The sequence below is a fragment of the Mesocricetus auratus genome, unplaced genomic scaffold (assembly GCF_017639785.1).
Source record: "Mesocricetus auratus isolate SY011 unplaced genomic scaffold, BCM_Maur_2.0 Super-Scaffold_100043, whole genome shotgun sequence".
NCBI lineage: Eukaryota > Metazoa > Chordata > Mammalia > Rodentia > Cricetidae > Mesocricetus > Mesocricetus auratus.
In genome coordinates, this window is record NW_024429220.1 from 6,535,475 (window position 1) to 6,559,826 (window position 24,352).

The following is a 24,352-nucleotide window of genomic DNA, read 5'->3' on the forward strand; positions in this document are numbered from 1 at the left end:
AACATTCTTTGGCTCACAATTTCTATGTGAACGTTAGTTAGAAATGCATGAACGTGGCTCCGTGAATTAAGTGCTTGTCACGCAAGTGTGAGAACCTTTGGGACCTTTGGGACCCTGAGAACCGTATCAAAGCCAGTAAGGTATCAGGGACCTGTAGCCCCTTTTTGTTCACGGCAAAGTGGAAGGTGGAGACTGGACAATCCCCAGAAGCTCACAGGCCAGCTAGCTTGGCTCATCTAACAAGGAGGAAGCAGAGCAGGGACACCATAAGCTGTCCCAAGACCTACACACACACACACACACACACACACACACACACACACACACACACACACACACACACACACACACACTCTCTCTCTCCCCCTCACACAATAAAAATGGAATGAATACCGATGAGCCGCAGATGGATTTTGGACATAATTTTTATTTGAGCATGGGCTTTTAGCATGGCTCACCCTGGAGTGCAGCCTTCTTCGTCATGAGTTTCTGGGGCTACAGGGTGCTGGTGTGGCTCACCCTTACCAGCAGGTAAGAATATGACCCACAGGGAAACAACCCATGAAGAGAACACAATGAGAAGAACATCCACCATGTTACAAATCACTTTGTTATTACAGACACAAAATGGCAGTCACTGTTAGCAAACAGCCACACAACACTTGAAAAATGCTTTTAGACAAGGTAATTGGAGCGTCATTGTGGGAGGGACATAGGGTGTTCATCCACAATTTTTAAGTAGAAAACATTTGAAGGTCAGAGATTTTTTACTACCCACAAAATGATGCTAAATCAACACACATGTTAAAGGACATATTGAAGGAGATTACAGTGTCTTTACAGCTATCATCCTGAATAGGTATTTGAATAATGAACTTCCTGCAGAATACAAGTAGGCCATAGTCCAGCAGCAACCACTGCAACATAGCAAGTAGATACAGTTTCAATGTGTTACACTTCAGAGAACACACGGGACAAACAGTGATAACTTAATCATACAAGACAAGGTACAAAGCTGAAACATACTCTACTTAAATAGCTCGGTGACCAAGAAATGTTAAATACTGTGCTAAAATGCCATTTTAAACATAAATCTTTAAAACTTTGTGCTTAAACGTCTTTTCCTGTTAAACTATTTCTTATTAATACTGACACTGCAACTGATATTACAACGGATCACAGTTTCTATGAACGCGCCGACATGAAGCGTTTACTTATACACAGAGAAGCGATCATCATTAGTTCACAGTGTGGAAAGTGGTGTACACTTGGTTTTGAAGGGCTTTTTGTTATCCAAGTCCTTTATAGATGTTTCCTGATACTGGAAGCAGTGAGAGGTGTTTCAAAAAGATGGGAAGTAACACATTGCATGTTGGAAGGGAAAATCGAATTGGATTCTTCACGGGTGTGGCCTAAGTGACCTTCGTCTTCTGCTGTAGAAGTGTCTGAGCCCATGTTGCCGTGAAAAATTCATCATGTAATTTTGTTTTCGAGTGCTGTTAAAAATCACAAGAAGGGTAAGGGTGGGGAGGGAAATGAGAAAGAGCTTGTAAGTCCCACCATTGAATGTATGATCAATTCTAAGCTCCCAAGGTAGTCTGATATTTACTTGAAAATTTTCAGAGTTCAAAAATCATGCTGACTTCACCACCTAGGGACAGAGTAAGTAAAGGCTGGCACCTGGCCTTTAGCCCTGAAGTCTCTCTTTTCAGAGTCTGAAAACATCTCCCAGATGGACTCCACTCCAGAGGATGTATGCACTGTGCTCATTGTCTTATTTACACACGTCCTAAGCCACTAGCAAAAGCCAGCTGGTTGCTTTAGGTAATATTTTCATTTCAAGCTTAAAAAGCTCAAACGAAAACAAAAGATTTGTTAACAGAATGCGCTAGACTTTCCTAGCTTGTTCACTCCCAGAGCACATGCTGGAGAAGCCATGCTGGGCTCCTCTGTCTGGGTTATACTCGATAGTCATGCCTTGTTGAAAGAGGCATGGTGCCGAAGAGGTGGTCATAAACATGCCGAGGGAGCGCTGCTGAGCTATAACCATACAGGCGTGCATGTATCCTGCCCGAGGATACACATACGCTCCTCCACATTCCATTTACGAAGCTGGTAATATACTCAAAATGGACATCAGGACTCTCAGGAAATTAAATAACACTTTTGGTGATAGCTGTTAACTTTTGGCATGGTATTTCCCACTTTTCAGACAGGGTTCTGCTATGCTACCCCAGGTTGGCCAAAAACTTAGAATTCTTCCGCCAAGGCCTCCAGAGTGTTGAGATTAGAGGCCTTCACCCTGGCTCTCACCTATTTTTTTTTTAAGTTTCATGATTGATAACATCACTGAGGTAAGAATTGTACTTTCATACACTGACCCGCAGGGGAAATATATTTATATGTGGCATTAGTGTATGGGTTGACTACAAACATATCAATATCTGCCAAATGTATTGAGCTTCTCAAATGCACGATCTCAAACACATGTAGAGAGAGATGAAGTCATTGATACGGTTCTACCACCAAGGGTGGCGTAAAAGGAACTTAACTTAAGGCAGAGGAAAGGATAATTTTTAAAATAATCGATATATTAGCAAGGTATAAAATGATGCTTTTTAACAATATCTTCTAGGCACTGTACTTAGCTATAAAAACGTGGAAGACCTTAAAACGAGAACATTGTATGTAGTGACACTAGATCCCTAGAATAGATTTACAGAGAGAATCCCGAGGGAAACGCACATCAGCTCTCAAGCAGCAGAACCTCTCCCAAGACCCGGATAAACGGCAGGTGTGAAACTGAGGTACAGAGCTACGACCTCCCCACTTAGACCTTATGTGTTATCAAAACGTTAGGACCGACAAAGCCAAAACGAATACTCACTAGAGACATTTTGGAGAAAAATGGAAAAGGAGTGTTAGATTTTGCGCTTGGGCGGCCTTCACACCCACTCTCCTTGATGTGATGGTGATGTTCACACTACTCTAAGCTGACCAGCTTTGATGTTACAGTGGAAGGATGAAGGAAATGCATCCCGTGATTACTAGCGGTTGTGAGCAGTAGCTGCCGTTGACATGACGTCCAGTCTTGCAAACGGACAGTGACCTAGAGCACTGAGCTAGTCAAGTAGAGAAACTGTCGCTGTTACCTTTATCCACTACATCTTGGGACTGGCCGGTGCAGCCTTCCTAACGACATCTGACGTCACCTTGAGTTCTCTGCACTATCACAATGATCCCTAAGCCAACCTCTGTATCTCTGTTCTCCACCGAAGAGGAACTGAAATGCTATGAAACATTCAATTTACTCTTAAGATAACTGTAAGACTGTATGCATGTGTACTGGGCCTCTCTCTCTCTCTCTCTCTCTCTCTCTCTCTCTCTCACACACACACACACACATCTCTCTCTCACATCTCTCTCTCTCTCTCTCACATCTCTCTCTCTCTCTCTCTCTCTCTCTCTCACACACACACACACACACTAAATTCACACACCACACAACCTTTCCTTCAGAGGTTGGCTTTGTTTCATTAAAAAACTACCCATACCCCTTACATCCCATAACAACCTTCTACGCTAGTGACTCCGGGCCTCTCCTGTCCTCTTCACGGTTGATCCTGTTAATGCTCAGGTTGGGTCTTTTGTTCCTGTGCAGGTTGCTCTATTCAAAGCTGCCTCCAGTCTCTGCCTCTCTCACTGGCCATCCTCTGACGTCACACCCTCAATTTCTATCTGTTGCTTCAGTATATTCACTTTTGTGCACACAGCACCTTCTCAACGGTGACTTTTGTTTTCTTTGGAACTCCCATAGCACCCATTTCCTGCTGAGTGGAATTTGTACGCCTATCTTGGCTCCCCACGGGTAAGCTTCTGATAATATGGGGGCCTGCTGTCCAGCTCTTTCCACCCCCAACCCCAGCACTGCACCTCCTGCCTGACCCCTGGTGGTCAACGCATGCTATTAGACCTTTGTTGACTTACTGACCCCTGGTGGTCAAGGCATGCTATTGGACCTTTGTTGACTTACTGATTGGATCCCTGTTGTAAATCATTACTCTTTAACTATAAGGAATAATTGCAGAGTTAAAGCAATGAAATTATTCTGTCAAAACATGTTCAAAGACAATGTATTCAAAGAAAATTTAAAAAATGGTTAAATATTTTACATAAAAGCCCAAACAAGCAAGACACTTAGTTATCTCATTGTAACTTAGATTAATCTGGCTGTGATCCTGTATATATGAGAATAAAGACATACTTAACTTTAACTGAAATTGTTAATAGTGTTAAAGAAAATACTATATGAGGTCATTTTATTATACAACTGCTTTAAAACTTCCATCTTTATGTGCAAGAAAAATGTTAGCAGGCGGTAGGTTTTTAAAGAGGCTTACATCTAATTTGGGGCACATTCTAATTCACTGGGCATACTAATTTTGAGTCAGTTTGTATTACATATCTGTGGATTCCCATGAATCTGCATGCATACATGGAAGCGTGTCTGCTTCAGATGTCTGGCATTTATATAATTGTATTTAAACAACCATACTTTCAAAGCATGCTTGTCTTTAACTAGTAATTGGGTTATGAGTCATTTGCATTGAAGTCTAATGAGGTGGACTTTTACAGTTCATAAGCCTGCTCATGTACCATGGGGAATGCTAGTAGCAGAATGTCATCTGATTCTAGGCCCATTTAATAACCCTAAGTGGATATTAAGCAGCTATTCTGTCTTCTAAAATGTTCAACTTACAAGAGTGTCTATTAGAGCAGTTTTAACCATAGGAGTTTTAAACACATTTAAACATCTTGTACTGGTCTGCTTTGAGGGAACTTATTTTTGCTTCTGATACATATAGATGTATGCTTTACATAATGTCACAGTAGGTGCAACTGAGCTCCTGAGATTCAGTTTTCATTGCACCTACAGGGGAAAGTAGTTTTTAACTGTAAGTTCAATTTAACCAGTGGCGCTCATCCCTTGGTACACTCCAGCATTGGACATGACGATCTGCTTTGGTTGGAGATAGAACCAGGTCCTTTAAATAATTATTCAAGTGCAAGCCTCTGAAATAAGGGAGAGTTTTCCTGAGTAGCCTTCCTATAAATGCTGACTGAAAATTCCATTGTTTCAGAAAATTTGAAGACCCAGATAGAATATGGAATTAGAAAAATGCATCCCTGATTATGCATAGAAAATATTGTGGGATCTTAAGGAATTTGTGATTCTGTACTCATTTGAACCATTACTTTTGACCATTAGCTCATTTATTATTATGAAAACAATTTAATCTGATTTTGAAAGATGAATTCTAAAGAATAGGACAAGACAGAAAGTCCAGAAGAATTTGAGCTTATAGAAATTTAGCCATTGTATCGACCAGTAATTTATTATCTTTAGCATATGTACAACAAATGACAATTTATATGAAAGCAGAAATAGGAATCCAGTGACTCTAATTGTATCTTTCAGAGAAATTTGGGTGAGTTTAGGATGGATGCTACCATTCAAATGAACCCCTGGGCACTGGAAGTTGTGCACCAGGTTTCAAGGTCACATACTTCCAGAAAGGTCCACACCAATAAGTGGAGTTGCAAATGAGAGTTTCAGATTTCTCTTCTGCTAAATGGAAGTGAGGATGATATCCGACCACACACCTCAGGGAACTGTCAGGATTAATGAAAACCTTAACACCATATGCACATGTCCAGTGCTTAGAGCCGTTTTACTCCAAGTTTGTGAATCAGAGGACAAATAGAAGGTGGCCCATCTTATCAATGGGCATGATCCAGGGCTCACAAGCGTTAGCCGGAAAGCTGCCCCACTCTATTGATTATTAACTTGAAATTGTTATGCCAAGGCACCTTCAAGCAAATCCTCTGCCAAATGGATCTTTAGAAAGACATTAGCAACAGACTAGAGATCTTTTGCATATATTCCTAATCCCATGTCTCATAAGGAGTTTATTCACTGTGGGCACTTCAATGTGATAGTGTTGATTACCAGTGTATCCCAGTATCATAAAAAACTGCATTTCTAGAAAAGTTTCACTTGCAAAGGGTCTTTGACAGGAATTCTCGCTAGCTTTGGTAAAACTGAAAGAGTGAACAGTAAACAGTTCTCCACATGTAGTGAGGATGACTTACCTTACTCTAGTAGAAAACCAGTGACAGCAAATAATGAAATATAATACAAGTTAAAAAATGCCTCTCAACGCATGCAGCACTGTGATTAGTCATAAAAGTCTGATCAGGTTTAGATGCAATATAGGATTTTTCATCTCTTTTGAAAATAAAAATTCAACATGTTATTTCTTATCCTTCTATACCCAATAGATATGTTAACTTTTTTATGTAATGCAACATGCAATATTTGCTCATAACCATATGTCAGGGTACATGTAGCTATAACACTACATTTGGCATAAATGTTACATATAAGGTATAAATATTAATCATTTAATATCTACTGTAAATTTTATCTGAGTTTTCAATTATTTACATTTTAGGTTCTGTTAATACCCGAGGAGATTAAGGAATGGACTTTAATGGAGACATTTTTCTACATCAGATAACACAGTCAAATTTAATAAAGGAAAATAAGCTTTGCAACAAATGTAATATGCTCATCTTCATAAATCATTTGTGCCAAAAATGTGACAGTATCTTGATGATGAATAGCAAGAGGGGATGGTCATGATGGAACTTATATTAAAATCTGATACATTTGTTTAGAGCCAAAGTTAGCAACATATTAGTTTTCAATAAATGTGGCAACAATTTGCTTGATATTAAATCAATTCACAAAGGCCAACTTTTCACTTGGTGATTTGCTTTCAAGGTATACATGCAGAAATTGGCCCAATTCATTATACACATGACATGTTGTGACTGAGACACGCACAGGAAATGTGATATGTGAATGGAATGCATAGTTGGAGAGGGAGATTCTTAGGATAGAAGTGTGAGTGCCCAGCCAAAGGGGTTGAGACAACAAATTCTCTTTTACCCTAAGAAGCACCCTCCCAGCATGGATCTTGTGAGGGATCTGCCCAAGTGTCTTTATAAACATTTACTGAGAAACAAATAGCCTATGCTAGCGAGTGAGTTCAGAGTAATTCGGTTTCACCGGTTGGTGATGGCTGCGTTATGCTATATCATTTGGATTTTATGGGATGAGGTCTTTCTTTAAACTAGTGAGGCTGGAAAAAAATGATCTGCCAGTTCAGTGCAGACAGATCAGCAGGGGTTGGCCATCACAAAGGCTTCCATGTGCAAGTCTCACTGGCAAACAAGAGGGAGGGTTACACTCTCAAATAAGCACAAGGACTTTGCTTGATGAATGCTAAAAGGGAGGTTTCTATCTTTATAGTTTGAGGCTGGTCATTCTTTATGCCAAAGATGCTCAAGTCTTTCCACATATGTTCTTTTACAATTAAACCATTAAGTTAAGAATATATTATGTGTCATGTTCATTTATGAAGTGCTCCTATACCTGAAGCTTTTTTCAGAGGTGTTGAATTTATTCTCATCAAACTCACATGTCCTTGGCTAATATGGGCAGTATGGACATTACTCAGTGTAAGATACCATGCATGGTCACAGCTTTTTTTTTCCTAGAGGCTTTTAGCATGTGTCCTTGGTACACATATACACAACAAAACTATGACATTAAAGCTAGATTAAAGCAATCATCACTTGGAAAAGAAAATACACTCTAAAGGTTTTTTAACTGAAATATATGTTACAAAAACACATTAACAGTGCTGTCCACATGCTAAGCTAGAGTGTCTCCCCATGTGTGTGCTCCAGGTTACTCTTCCTTCTCCATGGGGGGGGGGTAATAAACACCATTAGCTCATACAGCTAAAGGTTCTACTAGGAAAGCACAGCCAAGTAAGAAAATGTGTTCCATTAGTAGGCTTTGTGGACACATTCTACTCTACTTTTTAAATATTTTCCATAGTAAAATTTGTAGTGTTTGTGAATAACATCAGCCTCAGCTAGATTCTGTGTATCTTGCAGAATTGAAGGACAACAGGGCTGTTATAGCTTATTTTCCTGAGTTATCTGGAACTTTGTATAATATACTCATCAAATGAATAAACTGTATTGCAAAGCTACCAACTACATATTAGTGACTGTCTTAAAACTTTTGTGATTATTATAAAAAGGAAATACTTTGAAATGTTATAGTAGCATAAAATCATATCTTAAGAACAGATAAAAATATCAAATACCTAGTTCTAAAATAGAATTCTTTAGGAATATATATACATTATGATCCATTTATTGAATTGAGTTTTGTGAATTTTTCTAAAACAAGGGAAATACAGTATTTCTATAATTTTAACAATTTTGAGATGTCACTAAAGATAAATCATGTTTCTAAAATTATATGTACTTTTATTATACACTAGAAGTGTAAAGTTATAATTTCTGAATGAGTCACTGAAAGGTGACTTGGAGTATGCAACACCATGCACACATGTTGGTGCTCTCCTTGTTCAAAGGGCTTAGTGCCCTGAAGCTCTGAGACTATGATCGGAGTAGCCTGGCAAGTGAAAACATTTTACAGTCTTAAAACTCTGGGACTGAATGAAAATGAAGTCTTATAATATAAACCACAGTTCCAGAATGTAATAAGAATTTTAGTCTTATGTCAGATTCATGATGCTGGTGGTTGCTTACAAAAACTAATACCAACACCAGGTATTCCAGAAGCTTCTCTTTGGGGCAGGTGGGAAGGCTTTCTGATAGAACTCTGAGAACCTCTGAGGCTGCAGGTCAACAGGGAACTGAGTTTTGTTTTCTAGTTGTGAAGGGTTTCACCACACCAAGCTAGTACATTCTAGATGAGGGCAGTGGCTGGTCTGGGTGGGAGTGGAAAGTATCTGTTCAAATGTATGGTGGTCTGAGAAGTCTTGCACCCATCAAGGACACGATTAGCATCCTGCTTTCTGTTGAGAACTGGAAAGCTCTGAAGTTTCCAGGGGAGTTGATAATGTTCTGTCAGGTGCCAGCGGCCCTGTCGACACAGGTTGTTTTAGCAGAAGGTTTGAGAGAGATGTGATTGCTGACTGAGTCAATTCACAAGAAGCACCAAGGCGCTTTATAAAGTGATGCTCAGGTTTTAGTGCCAAGAGGCAAATCCCTCAGAGGAAGGCCAGCCAGCTTCCCCAGGATTCTTGCGCTTCCATCAGATGGAATCTCTCTGCCTTAAGGAGAGCGCTCTGGGCATGGTGGCTCTAGGATTGGATTCTGGTCTACCCCTCATTGTATACATGCATACATGGGATTGTTTACAGTCTTTAAGAGCCCAAGCTGTTCTACTCTCCCAGAATAATGGGGTTGGAGGAAATAAATAGTTAGTAAAACACCAGCCTCATATTTAGACTCAAGGGTCTGACTGTTACTGTAAGCTTAGATTTTGTCTGTGGAGGCAGAGCCCAGCAAGTGGTCCAAAAGCAGCAGCGCGCACAGTGGGAGCTTGTGTGGGGACTGGGTTGCTCTTGGAATTGGGATTGATATGGATGCCATGCAAGCAGGTGCCTCAGTGACAGCTAAGACAAGGGCTAGCTCAAGACTGGAGAATTCAGCTCATGGCTATGATCGGAAAGAAAACAAATCTGGTAGTTTTCCTACCAATTAATGATTGAAATTTGCTTTCAAAATGACTGAAATCAGCCACATGACTGATTTCATTTTGGATCTGGTAAGCAGAATGAACATTTGAACCTATCTACCGAGAAGATTCGCCTCTCCTTGGCAACAACTTGGAGCCACCAGTTCGAACTCTTCGAGACATAAGCATCCCAGTTTTACAGGAACTAGATTGTTGGAGAAAAAGCAAGTCATCTCTTTGCAAGGGAACAGTCAACCCAGCCAGAGGAGAGTGGTGACAGCGCCTCTATAAGGGACAGATAAGGGGGGGCACCCTTAACTCTTGGGTGGTAGGATTGTTAGGAGGAATGTGAGATCACAGACTCTCTAGTCTAGTCACAACCAAATAAGATCCGCAAATGCAGAACGCCTCTGGGGCTGATATTGTCTCCATCACGGCTCATTCTGTATACAGGCATGGACAGATCATTCTCTTGGGAGGTCATTCTATTTTGTAAGGCAACCCAGATCAAGCATAAGACATCATTTCCCATTTACCCAGAGACTTCTGTTGTATTGAATTTGATCAATCCTGCCAATACTTAAACAATCATTTACTTATCAAAGCTTTCTTAAGCCCACTATACTCCATTCAAGGTTTTATTATACTTCACTGTTGACTTGAACAGTTGCTGAAGAGTGTTAGCCACAGTGGCCTTGTGGGGACCTTCTCATCAGGTCTATTTCTTACTGAATCAAGGAGCATGCCAGGTCAAAGGAACTTCAAACCTTTCTGAAATGGACACAGGATGCTAAGTAGCAGATACTCACAGGACAACCTCCACATGGTCCAAAGCCCATTGATCATGACCTGTTCCATTGTGACGTGGTTGCCACCAGCGCAGTAAAACTCCTTTCATCCGTGCCTCCCTGGGTCACAAACAGAAGGACACAGACGCAGGATGTTTAAGACCTTTCTTCTGGTAGGTGATCTGCTGACTTCAGACGCTTTAACAGGCTAATTATAAGTCAAGAACATGTTGCACATAGAATCTGGATTAGCTTAGCACCCAGTACTCTCCTAGCGGTATGGAAGTTTATTAGCAGCTTAAAGGCTAGTAATAGTGGTCTATCTTTCTCCCTCCTTCCCTCTGTTATCCACAAACATGAAATACTTTCTGTGACTGGCTCTGCGCTAGAAGCTGGGCCAACATGGCTCAGCTGATATGGCCGCATGTTCTCCAGACTTCTGAACGATCACTCTAAACAGAAACTCAAGGCTGCTGTTTTCCAAAGGATTGGAAATACTGTTTAGAGGAAGAGAAATGTGCACAGTGCCTTTGCATTTAGTTCTCCATTCGTTCCCCCTGCCCTTCTATTTTGGTTAGTTATCTGTGTCTGGACCTATCGGAGAACAGCAACACAGTGTTGGTTGTGTGCGATGTCTGGGCTCTGCCACTGCCTAGGCTCATGGCATTGGCTCAATAACCAACCATCTCCCATGTCAAATTCAACAGTTCACAGGAACGGCCAGGGGATTAGCCATTTCCCATCAGGCCACTTACAGAGGGACGTTGTAAGACACCCGCTGAGCTTGTGTAAAGTCCTTCGGCTGGTGCTGAGCGATGACATGCCAGGTGATGCCATTGTTGACGCTGTACTGAAGCAGCACCGCCTTGTCCACGGTGTGGGGGCCGGTGAGGTCACTGTTGCAACTCTCTGTCTGTGACGTGCTCCCAATTTGTAAGACAAACATAATTTTGCTGGAAAAAAAATACAGGGAAATCCACTTTAGATGAAAGTTGGAAACCTTAAATTTTTGTTTTTCCTAAAGTCTGTAATTCCTGAGTTCATAATACAGCTGGGTCTCTGTGGGATCCACATCTAAAGATGCAACCAATGACACACAGAAGATACCATGGAAAAAACTGTTACTGAATATGTACAGCCGTCAGCCTTTTATTATTCCTCAAGCAAGATAGCATATCTCCCATCTGCACAGTTTCTGCATTGTATTAGACACTGTCCATCATGTAGAGGATGTGATTCACACAGGAGTGTTAGCATAGGCTAAGTACAGGAGGGACCTGAGTATCCATTGGGGTTCTGGAACTAATCTTTCCTGTTCACTAAGGGGTGTCTGTATAATAAAAACAGACATGAATAATCAGTTCTGACTTTCAAAGATGCCGGAAGTTTGTTTAGAATACTCCCCCCAACCCATACCTTCTGTTCTCTAAACAGTGACAAAGGCCAAGCAGCTGAGGACATGGGGCACAGTCACAGTATGTGACAGTCACAGTACATGTGCCGTGTGCTTTTTACAAACAGCTTCAAACTGAACAGCATCTGGGCAGGGAAGAATCATCATGCATATTTTAGGTTTTCTGGATCAGATGAGGGAAGGCTGACGTAGAGCACGCAGGCTCAGGCTTATGTCTTCCATGTTAGATGCCTTTCCCCAGACACCCTTATCCTTAGAAAAAGCAGCGCTCTCTCTCTCTCTCTCTCTCTCTCTCTCTCTCTCTCTCTCTCTCTCTCTCTCTCTCTCTCTCTCTCTCTCTCTCTCTCTCTCTCTCTCTCTCTCTCTCTCTCTCTCTCCTCCCTCTCTCTCTCTCTCTCTGTCTCTGTGTGTGTGTGTGTGTGTGTGTGTGTGTGTGTGTGCGCGCGCGCATGTGTGCATGCCCGTGTGGTGTATGTGTTAGTATGCACCTGTATGGTGCATGTGTGCATGTGTGTGGAGGCCCGAGGTCAGTGTCAGCTGTCTCCGAGAGCTTTCCCACCTTACTGTTTTGGAACAGGGTCTCGCCGATCCGGGGCTTACCGACTGACCCCGTTAGCCTGGCTGTCTAGCAAGCAGCAGGCATCCTTTGTCTTGCCTCTCCGGTGCACGCTACACGTGGCTGTATGTAGCTTCTGGGGCCTAAGCTCAGATGCTCCTGCCTGCATGCCTGCCTCTTTACCCAGTGAGTTAATTCTCAGCCCTGAGACAGGGATTTTAAGCACAGAAACACATTCCATGAGGCTACTAGTTGTGGGAACTCTAGTCAGTACGCCATTGCTCATCAAAATGCTGGCATCTTTACCCATACTCTGCCTTTGGGAAAACAGCTGGTGAGGGGGAATGGCGAGGAGTCTCCAGGATCCCCTATGTCATGTCTACTATATACACTCTATTCTGCATTTAATGTATATCCAGCTCCTATGCATGTGAGTAATTAAAGATATCATCTTTCATTTCCATTTCCTGAACTTACATCTGCATGTCTACACATTTTCATATTATATTTATGTACTTTGCTGTGCTAACATTAGTTCATCTGTGTAGACTCTCCTTATCCATTCTCTCTGCCACGCTTAGCTATTTCTATTCTAGCATTACTGCTTGGCTAGAATGTATGGGAAGAAATAAGAAAGACATTCTATGATAAACTTACACAATGATAGTTTTCAGTTGTTAAAACACACAATGGTTCTTTGATGGTAAGGTTCCCTTGCTCACTGGACATTGTTTCATGAAGTTCATGCTCAGATCTGGGCCTGTGATCATATCTGTGTCTTGAATATACGGCACAGGGTTTGCTCACCTTGCTCGAGTGAGATCCAGTGGCTTGGTAGCGGCTTGTCTTATCTGACACCCATTAAAGTAGAGCGAGTCCCCATGGGCATAGGGTGCCAGCTGCCCACAGCCACTTCCGATGACACCACCCTGAATTGTTTCCCAGTTGGCCTCAGTGACTCTTGCCGATTCAAAATTATCCTTAATATAACTTGGAAGCTCGTGAGTGAAAACAGAGCAGTCATCGCCTGGGGGAAAGGAGTCATCAACAGGGACAGCAATCAGCTGGAATAAACATAATCCTCCAAGAGTAAGGTGATAGTCAACTTCAGGTCTGAGCCACTCTTTCTGTAAGGGCTGTGAAGTAAGTACCAGGCTGACTCAGCCTCCCAGGAGAAGCCATTTCTCATGGATTTAGGTAACTATTGGCTTATGTTGAGAAAAGTCCCATTGCTTTTAGGTCAATGCTTATTAAAATGTGTCCATGTGAGTGTACTTAGTCTATTGGTTACATGCTGTAGCATCTGGCCAGGCCAGTGTGTTTACCAGTGTTGGGACTTAGCAGGAAGCTCTCACCCCAGCATAGGAGGCCAATCTAATTTCATTTTTTCCCAGGACAATTTTGTAGAAACTAGATATGCTGTGTTCTTGATTCCTTATTGAATCCCAGCACCTAGCACAGTATTCAGCAACAACGTTGGGATAAATAAATGAACAATAAGTAAACTGCAAATGTCTCTCAGAAGCCACTAAAACATTAAATGAGAGAACATGTGTATGCTTACATTTCTCCTTGATTTGAACTGTGCATACACGTGTTCCAAATCCTCACAATAGTTCAAAACCAAAAGACCCTACTTCTGTTGGATCAGGGAAGAGGGAAAATTCCAGACAGCTGGGCCTTCTCATGAGACATTTGATTTGTTAATTTTCCCAAAGTTAAATTCTTCAGCTCATACCCAGACAGACCCAGCTGGTTTCAGTGATAACAGGGAGGAAGGAGATGGTTAAGTGGTTTTCAACGTTAGAGACGTGCAGGCCTACATTAATCATATCCATTCATCTGGAAGCCAAGACAGAGCATCAGCCAAGAAATTTAAATGGGTCCCACTGCAGAATTCAAATATACACATTCTAACACCATGTTCTTGGGGGAGGTTGTATAATTCTGGTCTTTAAATAAATCAGCTGTGAGAACTGATGAGGCTGATTGGGAAGAAAAATCCAGGATCTGGTCATCTTTACCAGCTCTGTGACTTATGACGAATCTCTTAACCTCTGAGTCTCAGTTTCCTTATTTATCGAGTGACTCTAGAGAACGGGCAGAGTCCATGCAAGCAATAAAATCAAGACGGTGTAAAGACCCAAAATTTCTCAGCCCTGCTGAGTGGCAATTGTTAGGATAGAATAAACAGGCTAGAAGCTGTTGAAAAGTTTGGGTGAGAGGAAACTCCACTGGCAGGCATTTTCCTACCACGTGAGATGCTGACCAGACACTCTGGCCCACATACATTCAGTAGCTGGAAGCCCAAACAGTAGAAATTAATTTGGTTGTGTGATCGAGTTTTACTTTTTCTTTTCTTGAGTGGCACGGTGATGTGAGAAACAGGATGCTCAGGTCACCAGCTACAACTGTGGGAGGGTGGAAGACAGGTCCTGGGAAGCATCTGTACCCTCACCCAATGCTTACACAAGTGTGTAACACCATGGCTGACATTTTTATGTGGGTTCTGGGGACTGCATTCAGGTCCTTGAGCTTGCAAAACAAGTGCTTTTCTGCCTGAGCCATCCTCCCAATGTCTCAGTCTACTTTTAAAACCGAGTTTCAGAAAGCAGAGGGGATCTGTTTGGGAGGAGGAAGGGTACCATGTGTGTAAATACCATGACGAGAACCAGCGTTTGTAGGCCAGCTAAAGAAGCAATTTAAAAACCACTTCCAGGAACATAGCTCACGCCTGAGAATTCATTCCAAAGGTTGTCAGCCTCGCTCACACCTCTGCTCACACCTCTGCTCACACCTCTGCTCACACCTCTGCTCACACCTCTGAGCCTGCTCACACCTCTGCCCACACCTCTGCTCACACCTCTGCTCACACCTCTGCCCACACCTCTGCTCACACCTCTGAGCCTGCTCACACCTCTGCTCACACCTCTGCCCACACCTCTGCTCACACCTCTGAGCCTGCTCACACCTCTGCCCACACCTCTGCTCACACCTCTGAGCCTGCTCACACCTCTGCTCACACCTCTGCTCATACCTCTGCCCACACCTCTGCTCACACCTCTGAGCCTGCTCACACCTCTGCTCACACCTCTGCCCACACCTCTGCTCACACCTCTGCTCACACCTCTGAGCTTGCTCACACCTCTGCTCACACCTCTGCCCACACCTCTGCTCACACCTCTGAGCCTGCTCACACCTCTGCCCACACCTCTGAGCCTGCTCACACCTCTGCTCACACCTCTGAGCCTGCTCACACCTCTGCCCACACCTCTGCTCACACCTCTGCCCACACCTCTGCTCACACCTCTGCTCACACCTCTGAGCTTGCTCACACCTCTGCTCACACCTCTGCCCACACCTCTGCTCACACCTCTGAGCCTGCTCACACCTCTGCCCACACCTCTGAGCCTGCTCACACCTCTGCCCACACCTCTGAGCCTGCTCACACCTCTGCCCACACCTCTGCTCACACCTCTGCCCACACCTCTGCTCACACCTCTGCTCACACCTCTGAGCTTGCTCACACCTCTGCTCACACCTCTGCCCACACCTCTGCTCACACCTCTGAGCCTGCTCACACCTCTGCCCACACCTCTGAGCCTGCTCACACCTCTGCCCACACCTCTGAGCCTGCTCACACCTCTGCCCACACCTCTGAGCCTGCTCACACCTCTGCCCACACCTCTGAGCCTGCTCACACCTCTGCCCACACCTCTGAGCCTGCTCACACCTCTGCTCACACCTCTGAGCCTGCTCACACCTCTGCTCACACCTCTGCCCACACCTCTGCTCACACCTCTGAGCCTGCTCACACCTCTGAGCCTGCTTGTCATCCGCTTCCTAGTGTACTCCCTGTGTGTGTGTAAGACAAGGAGCCCACAGCAGGCCGCTTCAGGAGCAGCCCAGGGTTCAGACCTTGGAAGCTTTCATCGCAGATGCAGACGGCCCCGGTGGTGCAGTAGCCATGCCCGCTGCAGAGCTTGGGACAGGCCTCTCCAATGTACACGTGGTCGATGGCCCAGCTCTGCTTCTCAGTTTCTTCCCCTTTCTGGATCCAGCGGAACTGTGTGGCACTGGGAGACCCAAAGAGCACAGAGAGTCAGGGGCTGTCACTGTGCCTGCCTTGCCCAGCCTCTGCCTGTAGGAATGGGATCTGAGGGAAGAGCGCCAATTCTACCCAAACCACCCCAAAGGCAGAGCTGATGCGTCCTCCAGAGTTGGCTGAGCATCCTCATGTGCCTTTCTGAAAACGGTGTCTCTCTTCTCTTGCCTATTACATACATGTATGCACGTATGTAGATACAAATGTATGTGTGTGCTTGTATGCAGTGTGTGTGGAAGCCAGCAGTCAATCTTGAGTGTTGTTCCTTCTATTCAATTTTTGTGAGAATTTTCACATAAATACATATATATACAGACACATATATAAACACACACACATCTTCTAAATCATCTTCTAAATCATTCAGTGAAATGACTGCCTCTCTGGGAAGATCACACACTGTCCTAGTTATCTTCAGATTTCTGTAACCTGGCAACCAGGAGACTTGCATGTCTGCATGAGCAGCAAAGTCTTTGGCAGGGCATTCGAACGCTAGGGCAGGACTGGTCCCAACTCTGGTCTCTGGAGGATCTACCATTCAGGATGTGTGGGTGAGTGTTGCATATGTGTGATATGTAGTTAAAAGAGAACCTGAGCTCTATAAGTAGTCTACAGATATGCCCCCCACCCCTTGGAACATGGGATGGCAAGAAGAGGAAAGGGTCCTCAGGCTGCAGCTAAAACTCTGTTCCCATTTTCTGCATGACTGTAGAACAGTGATTCTCAGTCTGTGGGTCCCCTGTGGGGGTTGAATGACCCTTCACAGGGGTTGCCTAAGACCATCAAAAACACAGATATTTACAGTTCATAAGAGTAGCAATTTATAGTAGGAAGTAGCAATGAAAATACTTTTATGGTTGGAGTCACCACAACATGAGAAACCATATAGGAGAATCACAGCACGAGGGAAGTTGAGAGCCACTGCTGTAGAGCCTGCCTGACAGGGTCACTGGCTCACCTCTGCAGGCAACCCACCTGGAGGAGACATGGTCTGGAAGCTGGATGGTGATCCTCTTCCAGCTCGAGCTATTGACAGCATTGTAAATGGTGGCTTCATGGAACTGGAAGGGGGAGCAGCCAATGCTGTTGGAAGAGGAGGGCAGGCACTGGGTCTGCACGAGCTGCCAGGAGTCAGACCTGTAGCAACGAAAAGGATCACATCAGACAAGTCAGAGGAACATGTGGTTGACATGTCAGGCAAGTCAGAGGAACATGTGGTCAGTATGTCAGATGAGTCAAAAGGAGTATGTGATTAGTATGTCAGGCAATGCTGTGAGATAGGATTAAATAATTTGTATTTCCTTGTTTTCAAAAGATGTATTTCTAGGGGGCTGGAGAGATGGCTCAGAGGTTAAGAGCTCTGGCTGCTCTTCCAGAGGTCCTGAGTTCAATTCCCAGCACCCACATGGTGGCTCACAACCATCTGTAATGAGATCTGGTGCCCTCTTCTGGCCTGCAGGGACACATGCAGATAAATGAATCTTGATAAAAAGATGCATTTCTAGTTTATGTGTGTGAATGTTTGCCTGCATGCGTGCATGTGCACTACATGTGTGCAGTTCCTGCAGAGGCGATCAGATAGATCCTCTGGGACTGGAAGTTCAGACAGCTGTGAGCGAGCACTGGGAACTGAACCTGCGTGATTTGTAAGAGCAGCCAGTGCTCCTAACTGTTGAACTATCTCTCCAGCTACCCTCTCTAAAGATTTATTTATTTAAAAATTCCTCTTTTAAAATCATACGTAATCACAGACCCTGAATCTCTGAAAATAATTTGAATATAACCCTGAAGTTATACATACAATTGACATTAACCGAACTCAGCATGTCTTATTTGTATGTCTATGCACTTATACATATCTGTAATAATAACAATGAAAGAAAAAGAGGCCATGAATTTGAGAAGGAGTGAGGGATGGGAACGAGGAAGTAGAATTGGAGAAATGATGTCATTATAGTCTAATTAAAAATACATTTTATAAAAAATAAAAACTAAATACCTAAATACCTCATGGGAGGGGTTTGGAGAGAGGAAAGGGATCAGGGAAAGTGATCTAATTCTATTTCAATTAAAAACATTTTTTTAAAATAAGAAAAGACCACATCAAAACAAAAAAGAAAAACTCATATAGGTGAGCCACACTCCAGTGGATGGCCCTGCACACATGCACGCATGAGCAGCTCCTGTAGGAATGAGTGGGTTACAAAAAAAAGAAAAAGAAGACAACATGAATGTGGGAAGGGCTTTTGGGGCTGTGTCATGGAAGAAGCTGGAAGGGGCAGAGTGGGTGGATATGATAAAAATATCTTGTATATGGGTGTGAAATTCTCATAGCATAAATAAAGCAAAAATAATGAAAATCACTTCTCATTAGATGTGTGTTAACTCTTTAAAACCACATTAATGTGCTCATAGACAACAAAATAAGATGATAGCATGTATAAGAATGAATACTTAGAAAAACTGACAGCATAATACAATTAAGTTTTAAAGTTTCATGTCAGGATCCATCCCCACTGCTGTCAATTTTTCTGAGGGCTGGATGAAAATGAGTAACGTGCACATAGCACTTCTACAATAACAACTTGTATCTTACTTATTTTAAATGCAATGATTCCTAGCAGCTGCCCAGTATAAAAACTGAGTTTTTCTTTAGTTTGAAAGAAAAATGTGAAGACATACAGGACATTTCTATGAGTGTACACAGGAGCAGACAGGGCCTCCCTAAGTGAGCCAGGCTGCCTCAGTCTACCTGGGGTTACAGGAGCCTTAATCCCCTAAAAACTTTCAATATGCAAAATTGTTTTCAATCCACTTTCAATACATAAAATTTCTATTTTTCAAGTAGCTGCCCTAACATTAGATACATATTTGAATTCTGTTTTCAAGTTTGGAAGAAATGTAAAACAATTTCACTAACCTTGCGTCCTTAGTGTACTCCAGCATTACAGAATGAAGGTCACCACAAGAGGTGGCTTCACAACCCACCACAATCTAAAGCAAACAGAAGCAATCAATACACACGCTAGACTAAACAACATCCAATGTGACCAACCAGAAACCCTACTGCTCAACAGCAGGACTCTAATGGGAATCAAATACTCAGAGAAGGTTTTACAAGCAGCCTGCATGAAGAATTCATTCTCAGAGCTGATGGACATGCAGTTTCAAAGAACCCGAGAATTAAGGATTTTAAGGTATCATCTCTACTAATTTAACTAATATATCATATTACATAAAATTAGATAAGCTAAATTGGCTAAAATATTATTAGGAGGATTTATGGGAAGAAATTGAAAGTATATAATGCAAAACATGCCATTGACATCTTACTTCTTAGATGCTGCTATTAAGTTTTTATTTGGAAGTGAAAATAACAAATTTCATTACTTTAATAGCTATTCATATTGCTGCTCCTCCTTTTCAGTATTATCTGCAATTAAATGTTTGAATCATTAATAATGCACAATTGCTGTAAAATTTGGTGAAATATAAGTTCTAATTGTTGATTTAATCAACAAGTTCTATTTCACTGCTGGTATTAGGGGAATTTAGTGCTAAAACTTTCAGGCATAATACTCATAAATGAGCCAATTAAGATTTAAGGTTAGAATAAGAAGTGTGGTCCAGTATGGTAGTAGGAACTAAAAAACACACAGCCGATTAGATGGGTTGGGAAATAATCCATCCATTAGGTGCTCGTCAGCTGACCTGAAGACAGAGAGCATCTGAGGGTAGAGGTGGCTGGAAGCTGGTTAGGAAGAGTGAGTGGATACAGGGATGCAGAGCTCTGCCTACAGCAAGACTGGATGCAGTGCAGAGGGGCGGGGACGGAGGCGAAGACGATGCTGGATGCAGTGGAGAGGGGCGGGGTCGATGCTGGATGCAGTGGAGAGGGGCGGGGACGATGCTGGATGCAGTGGAGAGGGGCGGGGACGATGCTGGATGCAGTGCAGAGGGGAGGGGACAGGGCGGGGACGGTGCTGGATGCAGTGCAGAGGGGCGGGGACGATGCTGGATGCAGTGGAGAGGGGCGGGGACGGAGGCGAAGACGATGCTGGATGCAGTGGAGAGGGGCGGGGACGATGCTGGATGCAGTGGAGAGGGGCGGGGACGATGCTGGATGCAGTGGAGAGGGGCGGGGACGACGCTGGATGCAGTGGAGAGGGGCGGGGTCGATGCTGGATGCAGTGGAGAGGGGCGGGGACGATGCTGGATGCAGTGCAGAGGGGAGGGGACAGGGCGGGGACGGTGCTGGATGCAGTGCAGAGGGGCGGAGACGATGCTGAGGGCGGGCGGCGTAGAGCTCCACAGGCTGTGACTCAGATAAACAAGTGTCTGACTTTAAGAACAGAAGGCCCGAGGAGTGGAATGGTGGGCCAGGAGCTATGCGACACAAAGCTGGTCTGACTCTGTCGCTGAAGTCAGGAATGGAGAGGGACTGGGGGGTCTGTGGTGACATCTTGTTTGTACCCTAACAGAGAAAGCTTGCCTGAAGATCCGAGGGCAGAACAAGCACTAGTTAGCCCCAGAGGTCTGTGCAGAGCGAGAGGAAGTGATGTGGCTGGGCGGAGTGGATATGAATGGTAAACAGTGCAGGGAAGATCTGATGGGGAAGTAATTAGAGGGCAGGAAGTGATGACACGTGGGAAGTGAAAATTGAAGACCTTAAAGCTATTTAGTGCAAGGCGGCGCTGTCAACAGAGACGGGGCAATCAGAAAGAAGACTTGGTGTGGAGCGGAAGATGCTGACGTCACTGGGACACTAGGACACTGAAGTACAAGCCAGAAATGTGCAGACACTTCTAAAAATACAGTGGTACGGTTCAGGAGGCAGAGGGGCTGGGAGTTAAGCACATTGACCCGAGTTTGATCCCTGGGGTCCACACGGTGGAGGCAGAGAACTGACTTTCACATCACACGGCACCGTGGCATGCACGCACCCCAAGTCAATAAATGCATAAAGTAACTTAGAATGCTAATAAAACGTAGAGTTGTTAGTGAGCCAGTCAAGATTAGTTACAAGTCCAGATTTGAGACTTGTTTTCAAGGTGTGTTCCAAGCCGGAAGATTGTATAAAATTCTGAGTGACCAAATGTATCGGAGAGAAAGAATCTGGGATGCACTCACATGCTGATCCTTGGAGGCAGAGGGAAGAAAACTAAAGGAGGACGGAAGTAGATATCGAGGTGATAAAAACCAGAATACAGAGACAGAGCACCTCGCAGTTGCAGAGGGCAAGGACACAGAACTGAATAGTTCACGGAGCCCAGGAGAGAAGAGGGTGGTGACAGTGTCTGCTGACTCGGGTAGGTAGGGTCTGTGGTGACCTAAGTTTCAGGGCACAGGTTTACTTCCACTAAAAGTTAATTTTATTTGTATGTGTAGGTATGGGATGGGACGGGGAGTATATGCATGTGATTGCAGGTGTCCGTGGAGGCAGAGGCCTTGGATCCCCCGGAGATGGAGTTACGGTGCCTGTGAGTTGCCTGACAGTGTTGAGAACTGAACTTAGGGCTTTTAGAAGAGCAGCAGTCTTAACTGCTGGAACACTTCTCACCCCCTTTCATTTTAAATAAGTTGATTTGTTTGAAGAAAAAAATACTACAGTGAGTTCATAGAACCATCCAAGGATGACAATGTTGATCAGAGTGGAACCAAGAATGGAAAACTTTGACTCTCAAAGATGTGACCTTGAGATATGACCCTTCATGTCTTGAAAGCTGAACATTTTCTTAGGGTGTGGTAGCATCGGAAAAGCTGGTTCATCTCTGAAGGGAGTCTAGCATAGAGCCAAGAAAAAAAAAGCAGAAACACTTTATAATTTTCACTAATAATGTCGCTAGCCCATCTTTTAAAACAAAGACATTTAGAAGAACTGATGTTTATAAAATGATCTAATAACTAAATGCATTTCTGTAATACCTTTACAAAGTATGTTTGGTATCAGAGAAAGAGACAGAGAGAGAGACAGAGAGAGAGACAGAGAGAGAGAGAGACAGAGAGAGAGGTTGCTATGACTTTATCATTCTCATGAGTGTCTACTAATTGCTTGCCTATGTCTTCCTTCCTGGCCTATGCAGGATAAAAGGTTTTAAGATTGTCTCATTCTTTGAGGCTTTGGGAGCTGCCTCTGGGCAAATGTACAGGTTTGTGACGTTGGAGCTAAAGGAACATTGAAAAAGAATCTGAGAAGGAATAGCTGGAGAGGCAGATGGCTTAATGAAGGAAGAGGAGCAGTGTGTTATGGGAGAGTTACAGAGGGTTCCAGGCACTGTTTTAAGCTTTTCATCTTGGCAGATGAATATATGAGCTATAACACAGCTGTATTTCTTGCTGTATCCTAGCATCTCTACAGATTTTATCTATGCTCAAATAACCACACTTGAAGAAAGGCCTTTGTAAAATGTTACCACAATCACAGCATCTTTTAACAGGTGAAATCAATCATTTGTCTGTAGCTGTCAGAACAAATCCCTCCTCCCACAGCCATGTTCTGTATCACTTTTCCTTACTTTAAACTGCATCATGTATCCTGGCTGTATGATGAGCTCACGGGAGGAGAGAGCATTATGGGTCTTGTCCTTCTTTTTATTGGGCCAGTAGAGGTGGAAGGATGGATTGCCACAGAATCCTGCTGTCCTTACTGCATTGGGGTAAAAACTCCAGTTTTCTTCATGGGAAGAGCCTTCTGTTAAATAAGTGAGAAAAATGATGTATGCTATTTTTCTCCAACTAAGATGTTCAATGTTCAATTATTTTTGTGTTTACTACTGAGTGCAGTTATTTATTTTATCCAACTGTCTTAATATATAAATCCCAGGTGAGAGCCCAAGCTTAGGGGCAAAACCACTGAAGGCTGCTAAGAAAGGGTAATTGTTTTTCTGGGTAGAAATTCTACTTCCTCTTAGGCATCTGCAGTATGCATAATATGGCATAGAAATTACTAAAAGGACTAAAATATTTAGAGTATTGCAATCCCAAGTTATAATAAAAACATTTTGTATTTAACAATATTCATTAAATTCTGAAGTGACAGTTCATCAAGTGACAAACTTTGGACTTATAAACTGCAGGGCCAACAACAGCAGACACAGCTTGAGCAGTGTGTGCTAGGCCCTGCACATGCTCACTGTGGATGACATCTGACACCTGTGTGTGCTCCCTGTGGATGACCATGTGACACCTGTGTGTGCTCTCTATAGATGACCATGTGACACCTGTGTGTGCTCTCTATAGATGACCATGTGACACCTGTGTGTGCTCACTATAGATGACCATCTGACACCTGTGTGTGCTCTCTATAGATGACCATGTGACACCTGTGTGTGCTCACTATAGATGACCATCTGACACCTGTGTGTGCTCTCTATAGATGACCATGTGACACCTGTGTGTGCTCACTATAGATGACCATGTGACACCTGTGTGTGCTCTCTATAGATGACCATGTGACACCTGTGTGTGCTCACTGTGGATGACCATCTGACACCTGTGTGTGCTCACTGTGGATGACCATCTGATACCTGTGTGCTCCCTGTGGATGACCATCTGACACCTGTGTGTGCTCACTGTGGATGACATCTGACACCTGTGTGTGCTCTCTGTGGATGACATCTGACACCTGTGTGTGCTCTCTATAGATGACCATCTGACACCTGTGTGTGCTCCCTGTGGATGACATCTGACACCTGTGTGCTCTCTATAGATGACCATCTGACACCTGTGTGTGCTCACTGTGGATGACCATCTGACACCTGTGTGTGCTCACTGTGGATGACCATCTGACACCTGTGTGTGCTCACTGTGGATGACCATGTGACACCTGTGTGTGCTCACTGTGGATGACCATCTGACA

At 43.6% G+C, this 24,352-nt stretch overlaps 1 protein-coding gene across 5 annotated transcripts in view; it reads right to left on the reverse strand.

The window, feature by feature from the left end:
- Positions 1 to 407: 407 nt before the first annotated feature.
- Positions 408 to 24,352, reverse strand: part of Reln (reelin) — a 437,778-nt gene continuing 413,833 nt past the window's right edge. Inside the window, exons 57-65 of one of the 5 annotated variants that reach the window (XM_040735123.1) lie at positions 23,010 to 23,185; positions 19,415 to 19,488; positions 17,470 to 17,631; positions 16,308 to 16,465; positions 13,197 to 13,416; positions 11,175 to 11,372; positions 10,441 to 10,539; positions 6,154 to 6,159; positions 408 to 1,496 (exon numbers count right to left, since the gene is read on the reverse strand). In XM_040735123.1, coding sequence (XP_040591057.1) covers positions 1,400 to 1,496; positions 6,154 to 6,159; positions 10,441 to 10,539; positions 11,175 to 11,372; positions 13,197 to 13,416; positions 16,308 to 16,465; positions 17,470 to 17,631; positions 19,415 to 19,488; positions 23,010 to 23,185 — 1,190 coding nt within the window. In that variant the 3' untranslated portion in view covers positions 408 to 1,399. Of the gene's footprint in view, positions 1,497 to 6,153; positions 6,290 to 8,307; positions 9,837 to 10,440; positions 10,540 to 11,174; positions 11,373 to 13,196; positions 13,417 to 16,307; positions 16,466 to 17,469; positions 17,632 to 19,414; positions 19,489 to 23,009; positions 23,186 to 24,352 lie in introns of those variants that run through there. The other 4 variants (XM_040735122.1, XM_040735121.1, XM_040735124.1 and 1 more) reach the window with 4 other exon arrangements.